This window comes from Olea europaea, chromosome 6 (assembly GCF_002742605.1).
Source record: "Olea europaea var. sylvestris chromosome 6, O_europaea_v1, whole genome shotgun sequence".
Taxonomy (NCBI): Eukaryota; Viridiplantae; Streptophyta; class Magnoliopsida; order Lamiales; family Oleaceae; genus Olea; species Olea europaea.
Genome location: NC_036242.1, coordinates 5,949,469 through 5,958,591, shown reverse-complemented (window position 1 = coordinate 5,958,591; position 9,123 = coordinate 5,949,469). Strand labels below are relative to the sequence as shown.

Genomic DNA, 9,123 nt, shown 5'->3' with positions numbered 1-9,123 from the left:
ACACACACACACACACACACACACACACACACACACACATATACATACCAAATTGTAAAATTGGGTAAAAAAGGTCTTCCTCGAAAATTGTAAAATCAAAGGAAATTGTGGGATAATTGTGTTTAAGAAAGGTTGAGTTTTTGGAGTTAAATCATATTTGGGACCGTGTTTAAGGATGTTTTATTTTCATTATGAAAGTAACTTACAATTTGAGCAAGATCTATAATTTTTTGTACAATTGAATTCTTTATAGAACTTCGAATAATATTGGCGCAATCACCAATTTTTTGTTCTAATTTATATGAAGTCTTTTCTTACCCTGTAGATATAGAATCTGTTAGTTCAATAAGTCTTTCTATTTTATCAAGATAATTCCTACTTGTGGAAGCAATGTCGTTAGGAATGGATTTTTAAAAAGTATCTCTAGAACTAAGTCTTTTTAAGCTATCTTAACTGGAGAATCTCATTTTGATATTTATTGATAGTCTGTTGGGATGAAGAAATTTAATCTTCAAGGATCTATAGTCTTTCTTCTAATGAATTCTTTTTAAGATTCAAATTTCTAACAATTTTGGCTATAGTTTCACAACTATCGCAAAATTGTATTGATGAAGATGATGACGATGCTTGAGAAGTAATGGTTTGCATAGTCTGTCTAACTCTTTCAGATATAAAAAAGTTAAATCTTATCATTTCTCTGCAAAAGTTTAAAGCTTCTTTGAGTGTATGAAATCCTTTGAAGAAGGGGACAGGAAATCTTTCTACTTGTTGTGGTACCTCTGGCCAATAATTAAATATACCAGGCTTTCTACATTTAATTACTACAAGAAAACTAAAATTTTTGCTTTTTACTTGATTATGAATCTGTTTAAAATGGTTAGTTAAGGTATTAATGTTGTCTAATTTTTGTTTAAAGTCAAGTGCCCATCCAGAGATTATCCAATAGACAACACTCCTTTCTTGTAATCCTTCTAAATTATTTCCTCTGAATCGAAAATTAGATCCTTAAAGGGCAATTGTTAGAGTGACATTCTCAAAGTTCATCACCTTTGATCCATTTGCATCATGAATATAATGGGTTAGAAAATTAATAACATGCTTACTTAATTTATCTGCTAAAGTATTATTTCTTTCGTCTATATGTTCTATACTAATTTTAAAAGTACTTAATATCTCACATAATTTTAACCATCTTTTATGCCTTATTTTATCAAAATTTGTCTTTTTGATAAATTTTATTATAGCTTCATAATATGTTCTTATTGTAAACTCAGTATTTAGGAATAATTTAAAGTTTTCTATGCTATATATGATGGCTATTATTTCATAATCTAAACTAGTTAAATACTTTCCTATTATCTTATATTTTCCGTTAGCACATCTACAATTTTTTCTTCATTTTTATCACTATATTTATTTGGTTTGGAATGTAAAATTCCTCCCCATCCTAATTCGTATCCATCTGTTTCTATTATCTTATATTCGCTATCTAATGGTAATCCTAATTGTGAAAAATTTTTAGTTTCTACTTTCTTTCCTAAATCTTTGACAAACTGTCTAACATAATTTAATATTCCTAGAAAGGCCTATAATTTCTTAGTTTCTTCTATTTTATCTAAAAATTGTAAAATTGTCTGTACTATATATGGTTGTAGCCGAATTCTTCTGTCTCCTAAAATTATTCCTAAAAATTCAAATTTTTATTTGTTTATTTATTTCCATTTTCTTTTTACTTATAATTAAATCATTTTTTATAAATTTATTCAAATTTATCTCTAGATGTTTCATGTTTTTTTTGTAATCTTTACTATATATTAAAACATCATCTATATATACACAAACAAATAGAAGAAAATTAAATATACTATTCATCTTTCTTTGAAAAATAGAAGATGCATTTTTTAATCCAAAATGCATGATTAGCCATTCAAAACGTTCATTTGCATAAATACTATATATTGGGCTAAAAGATTTATCATCGGATAATTTTACAATGTTACACTATATTTCTTCTATTATCATGGATCTAACTTTATTTTCTATATTTTTATATTTATTGGGGCATTTGTTAGCAAAATGTTTGGGGTCTCCACAAATATAATATTTACAATCTTTTTTTAGTTTTTGGTTTTCTAACAAATCTATTATAATTAGGTCTTTTATTTTTATAGTATGTCCTATTTAGTCTAATATTATATCTTTTTTTTTTTTTATCTTGATATTGTTTTTTATATATAGATTTTTTAATCCTTCTTCTATATTTCAAATTCCGTTTTTCTACTTAATGTTCTTATTAAAGGATTATCAACTAATTTGCTACTACTAGCTGCAATTTGTTTTCGTTTATCCATTACGTATAGATCCACTTAGTTTTCTTAAATTTACTAGGTTTTTAAATCTTACTTAAATCTAATTTTTCTAGTTTATTTATTATATTATCTAAATCTTGTCTAGTATCTATTGACTTTTCTTTTTCTAATATTTTAACTTTACTTTCCAATTTTTCTAAGCTAGGACTAATTACATATGTTTCTCCTGTATTATTAAATTTTCCTTTTAGTATTTCGGTATGTTGGTTTTTAATATATTCTAGATTACTTTATATAGTCTTTATATTTTTATTTTATTTTCTAATAAAGTTTCTACGTTTTTATTTGAATTGTTCATTTCTAAATTTTCTCCTAAATTTGCGAGTAAATCTACAATACTATTTACCTATTTATCCTTAGAGCGTAAAAGATGTTTAAAATTTTTATCAAAATTACAGATCAAAGCTGTATCTAAACCATCTTTTCTTTTAAAATTTCCTAAGATTTCTAAATTTAAGCAATCTATTATTTTCATAAACTAATTATCTTTTAGACTAGCAAACAGCTCTGATACCAATTCGAGTGATAAGATTTTGTAGTAAGAAATTTAAGCCAATTAAATTCTGTTTGAATAATTTGTGGCAAAAAGTCTTATTTTATTTATTTATAGTAAAGTTCTCTATGTTGAAAGTGACAGAAAATACTTTGTGCGATTTTGAAAATGTCTTTAAGTGAGTAAGAAAAAGTCTATCTATTAATTAAGGGAAAATGACAAATGTTTTGAAAAAATCTTTAAGTGATTGGAAAAAGTTTGTCTACTAATTTATGCAAGTAAGAAAAAGTCTATCTATTAATTAAGGGAAAATGACAAATCTTTTGAAAAAATCTTTAAGTGATTTGAAAAAGATTTGTCTACTAATTTAAGCGAGTAAGAAAAAGTCTATCTATTAATTAAGGAAAATGACAAATCTTTTCAAAAAATATTTTAAGTGATTTGAAAACGTTTGTCTACTAATTTAAGCGAGTAAGAAAAAGTCTATCTATTAATTAAGGGAAAATGACAAATCTTTTGGAAAAAAATTTAAGTGATTTGAAAAAGTTTGTCTACTAATTGAAGCGAGTAAGAAAAAGCTATATATTAATTAAGGGAAAATGACAAATCTTTTGAAAAAATCTTTAGGTGATTTGAAAAAGTTTGTCTACTAATTTAAGTAAGAAGGGAAAATGACAAATCTTTTTAAAAAATCTTTAGGTGATTTGAAAAAGTTTGTCTACTAATTTTAAGTAAGAAAAGTCTATCTATTAATTAAGGGAAAATGATAAATCTTTTGAAAAAAATCTTTGAGTGATTTGAAAATGTTTGTCTACTAATTTAAGCGAGTAAGAAAAAGTCTATCTATTAATTAAGGGAAAATGACAAATGTTTCGAAAAAATCTTTAAGTGATTTGAAAAAGATTTGTCTACTAATTTAAGCGAGTACGAAAAAGTCTATCTATTAATTAAGGGAAAATGACAAATGTTTTGAAAAAATCTTTAAGTGATTTGAAAAAGATTTGTCTACTAATTTAAGCGAGTACGAAAAAGTCTATCTATTAATTAAGGAAAATGACAAATCTTTTCAAAAAATCTTTAAGTGATTTGAAAATGTTTGTCTACTAATTTAAGCGAGTAAGAAAAAGTCTATCTATTAATTAAGGGAAAATGACAAATCTTTTGAAAAAAATCTTTAAGTGATTTGAAAAAGATTTGTCTAATAATTTAAGCAAGAAAAAGTCTATCTATTAATTTAGGAAAATGACAAATCTTTTGAAAAAATCTTTTAAGTGATTTGAAAACGTTTGTCTACTAATTTAAGTGAGTAAGAAAAAGTCTATCTATTAATTAAGGAAAACTGACAAATCTTTTGGAAAAAAATTTAAGTGATTTGAAAAAGTTTGTCTACTAATTGAAGCGAGTAAGAAAAATCTATATATTAATTAAGGGAAAATGACAAATCTTTAGGTGATTTGACAAAGTTTGTCTACTAATTTAAATAAGAAAAAGTCTATTTATATATTAAGGGAAAATGACAAATCTTTTGAAAAAATCTTTAGGTGATTTGAAAAAGTGTCTACTAATTTAAGTAAGAAAAAGTCTATCTATTAATTAAGGGAAAATGACAAATCTTTTGAAAAAAATCTTTAAGTGATTTGAAAATGTTTGTCTACTAATTTAAGCGAGGAAGAAAAAGTCTATCTATTAATTAATAGAAAATGACAAATCTTTTGAAAAAATCTTTAGGTGATTTTAAAAAGTTTGTCTACTAATTTAAGCGAGTAAGAAAAAGTCTATCTATTAATTAAGGGAAAATGACAAATCTTTTGAAAAAATCTTTAGGTGATTTTAAAAAGTTTGTCTACTAATTTAAGCGAGTAAGAAAAAGTCTATCTATTATTTAAGGGAAAAAGACAAATCTTTCGAAAAAAAAAAAAATTTAAGTGATTTGAAAATGTTTGTACACTAATTTAAGTGAGTAAGAAAAGCCTATCTATTGTTTAAGGGAAGATGATAAATCTTCTGAAAAAAATCTTCAAGTGATTTGAAAAAGTTTGTCTACTAATTAAGAGAAAACGCCAATCTTCTTACCAATTACAAAGTCTTCAAATTACGTGGCCAAAATAGAAAATTTTCTAAGTAGCTCCAACAAAACCTATTAAGATAATAAAATGTTCTCTTAGAAAGGAAATCTTACTACTTTTATCTTTATTTTCTCTTATAATTTTTATGTGTTTTTGCCTTTTTTTGGCAATTCTCAAGATCTTCTATCAAGAAATTCCGACACTGAGAGATGAAAAACTCAATGATTTATTTCTTGATCCGTAAAGAGGAGTCACCACTATTTCTATCTAACGTTAATAATATCACTACACCAAAAAAAGGTTTTTGCAACGTTTTAACGTGTGTTGCGAAGGTCGATGTTGTCATTGAGAGAAGTTTTTGTAAAGTTTATTCAATGTTACAAAAGTCTATATTTTGCAACGTTTGTTCACATATATCAATCACAAAACATGATAGAAAATAACTATATCAAATATCTCCAATAATTATTATTAACTGAACTCTAAAATGTAACAATATTTCTTAAAAACCTAGATCCAAAATTATAAAACACCTAAAAATCCAATATATTTTCCCAAAAAAATAAAAATAAATTATTAACTGAACTCTAAAATGTAATAGTATTTGTACGAAACCCATATCCAAAATTCTAAAACACCTAAAAATCCAATATATTTTCCAAAAAAAAAAAAAAAAAGCACTAAGTTGCGAGTGAAATCACCCTATCGGCTTCCCTAATTTTCTTCTCAGCAATCTTCAACATGAGCTGTGCCTTAAATATCGATCCTGCCCTATAAAAAAAGGAGATAAAGATAGATGTCACATTTTAGACATTTGTACCAATTATAATCGAGAAGAAAAGCAAAGAAAAATAAATTGTTCAACCATCAATTGCACCATGAACATACATTCAATTTACTAAATATTAATTTCAGTATAGTGATCGAAAAAATCAGCCAATACAGTAGCCTAAAACGGGGCTCCAATACCTGTTCTAGTGATAAATATGCTGATCAACCAATTAATTTTACTAAACTTCTTTTTACTCCTTTTTCTATTTTTTTTTTAAATTTTTAAATTTTTTAATTTTTATAGGCAGGGGGTGAAGATTGGTTTAGATGCCCATGTATATTAGAGTTTATCACACAATACACCTTATTATGCATCAGCAACAAGCCAGCACAAACCAAAAAGAAGATAATTGATTCCGAACTTCGATAATTCGATTTTCAAAAGAAGCATGCATGATAGGATAACAAAAGTTCCATCATTGTGTAAATCCAGAATTCAGAATTAGTGAAAGAACATCTATTATTACCTTATCTCCTGACACCGGATCAATCACTGGATCTTCCATTACCACTTGTTGAAGAAACACATTTCCCCTGGTTGCTCTAAACAGAATTCATTCAAAAGCCATAGATTTTTCTCTACCAACAAGTCCACTAACAAATCCCAGCTTCACTTGATTTAAGGGATCTGTTGTCATTTCCTACCAATATCATAAGCAATATATTAAACAAACATATAATGAAGACTATTGACTGGAGTGAAAAAGATAATCATGATCCATTTAAGAGTACTTGTTCAAGTAACAGGGGACGATCAACTGATCCCTCGCCAAGGATATGTGATTCAAATTCTTTGTGCTGAGCTGCAGCACTGGTTTGAGCTGAACGGAAAAACTGACTGGCCTGAATCAAGAAACACATAATTTTATTCATATTAGAGATTGGTAAGAGCTATTACCCGACTACATAAATTGAGAAGCACAAAGGTTCATGCAGAATAAATGTAAGCTTTTATAGCTGGAAAGCTAAAAAAGTAGATTGACATTACTTTCTGTACAACGAGCTTATATTCTAAAAGTTCATTATATGATCGTTGCAGCTTTTCATTGTTTGCATTCATCTCAACCAGCTCTACTTCCAAGTTCTCCAAGTTTCACCTTGTCCAAATGCATATTTGTTGTAAAATTCTCTCATCAGTCCAAAAGAATACACAGCATGAAGAGCAGAAAACTTACAAGATTATACTATTTAATAATAGGGATACATTCACAAAGTTGCATATACATATATATTGTGCGTTAGAAATCACACACTACAACAACATGCAGTACAAGGAGCTTCCTTAGAAGATTCTTGCACATTCAATAAGTACCCAAATGAAGCTTCTCAGAAAGGAAAAATCTCAAATTTCAAGCTCATAAACTAACACCATTATGCATTTGAAATAAGATGGACTGATTTGGGGGTCAGTAAAGAGATTGCACCATGCATGATCAGCCGAGTATATTACTGAGTATAATCCTCTTCCACGATAAGCCAAATTTTGGCAATGAAAGATGCTACATGTGTGTCTACCACAATTTGTCTAGCACTGTAATTTAAATAGGGAAAAGTACGAGTATTGAAAAGAGAAAATAACAAAATGGGTACTTCTGTTTTGTTTTTGACAAATATTTAGACCTGATTAATATGTGGGAATATGCAGAAGTGGGTGTCCGGCGGTAGGAGCACTCAGAGTGAAGTGTCTTATTTTGGTTTCACTTTCTCAGTTAAAAACAAAGCCAACTGGCTAAAACAAAAGGATTAGAACAAAATGAACACAATCTCTTCACTAAACCATATAAAATCTCTGATATGCAGAAGAAAAGCGATAAAGTATCAACTTCTTCAGCTCCCACAGATTAAAATATTATCACGTGCTTAGCCACATGACCACAAACTGAAATTGTAACAACTAATATGGAAGTCAGGATTGTAACATCAACACAAGTCAATGAACAACCATTTATAATAGAAAATAAGAACCTCCACCTTAATTCAATTTTGACATCTACCGTAATACTGACACAAAATACTTAAGTATGCTACTTAAGCAAAAGATAGGCAATCCTTGAGGCAAGAACCAATCCTATCTCCACATACATTATTGACCGGAAGTACAATATGCAAGCAAGGCTTGAAGCAAGAATACATATAGTTCAAAAATTAAAATATCAAGTAAATTCAAAAGAAGAGCCATAATTGAACTTAATTAATCACCTGAACTATACCACCAATCTACTGCTCCCTTATAGATCCAAAATTTTGCAATGTAATCCCAGATTCTTTAATCCCATGATCCATCCATGAGTTGCTGGACCCTAATCCCAGCTTGCACTCTCACCATTTTCTTTTATTTATCCACCTCCAAAACCTCATCCATTAAAGCCAAATTGACCATCCCTGCACGCGTCAATCCAATGCCATTTGGAGACAAGCCCGACCCCATAGGCCGTATCTTTTGCTTATTTTGGTTACAATCTTTAATTACAGATTCAAGCTCTTGGAGGGGCGGCGCCGGCAACTTGAGAGCGAGAGAAAATAAGAGAGGCGGCGCCGGCGACTTGAGAGCGAGAGCGAGCGAGAGAGAGAGATGGAAGGCTACGGTAGTGTTTTGCTGTGACTGTCTGGCGATGTCCACAATAAAATTACTTTTTTTTTTTTGAACTAAGCGGGTCGGGTAGGTTGAATCTTTTTCACGGGTCAACCCATAACCCGACCCAACCCGAACCGCCTCCTTCACCCAAAACCCGAACCCAAACAAAAATTTTAAAAAACCGACCCGAAAATATTTTGTTGGTTAATGTTGGTCAAAACTTTGCAAGTTTACCGTTAAATATATATATATATATATATATATTTTTTAATTTGGTTTTTTTAAAGTTTGTTAACTAACTAATCAATTGATAAGGAATTAGTAAAACTAAAGCAATTAAGACTTCAGAATTCTATAACAATACTTGTTAATATGGTAACACACACCAACCGTCAAAACTCACGCCAACAAAATAATTCACTTAAAATTATTTAGAAGAAAAAATTTAACTTATATATTGTAAAAATTACTTATAAAAAATATTAAAGAAAAATTTTAATTTAATATTTTCAATTTTTCTTTTAATTTTTTAAATCAAATATTTGGTCGCTGAAACCTTAGATGAATCAGGGACCAACGAATTTGGTCACTATAGAAGTCAAAATGTTGAAATAATAAGCTAGAATGAGACTTGGAGAATGGAGAGGCGAAGTTGTGGTGGTTGAAGTCCCGTCAAAGACAGAGATGCAAGATTGAGGCATGGAGAATGGAGAAGTGAAGTTGAGCTGAGTGATAAGGTCTGCAACATTTTTCTCTTTGTCTTCTAAATTGAAAGGCCCAATAATCCAA

At 28.7% G+C, this 9,123-nt stretch overlaps 1 protein-coding gene across 4 annotated transcripts; it reads right to left on the bottom strand.

Annotated features, from left to right (window-relative positions):
* Window positions 1-5,393: 5,393 nt before the first annotated feature.
* LOC111395635 (V-type proton ATPase subunit a2-like) lies at window positions 5,394-8,363 on the bottom strand. 4 transcript variants are annotated; one of them, XR_002702825.1, is made up of 5 exons: window positions 7,959-8,363; window positions 6,748-6,856; window positions 6,492-6,602; window positions 6,227-6,400; window positions 5,394-5,699 (listed from the first exon to the last, which is right to left on the bottom strand). XR_002702825.1 is itself a non-coding variant. In XM_023021720.1 (4 exons), the coding sequence occupies exons 1-3, from the start codon at window positions 6,817-6,819 to the stop codon at window positions 6,314-6,316; spliced, it is 270 nt and encodes an 89-aa protein (XP_022877488.1). In that variant the 5' UTR covers window positions 6,820-7,952; the 3' UTR covers window positions 5,394-5,699; window positions 6,227-6,313. The 4 variants fall into 4 exon arrangements, 2 of the variants coding, with proteins under 2 accessions (XP_022877488.1, XP_022877489.1); XR_002702826.1 differs by lacking the exon at window positions 6,748-6,856; XM_023021720.1 differs by lacking the exon at window positions 7,959-8,363 and having other exon boundaries at window positions 6,748-7,952.
* Between the last annotated feature and the right edge of the window lie 760 nt (window positions 8,364-9,123).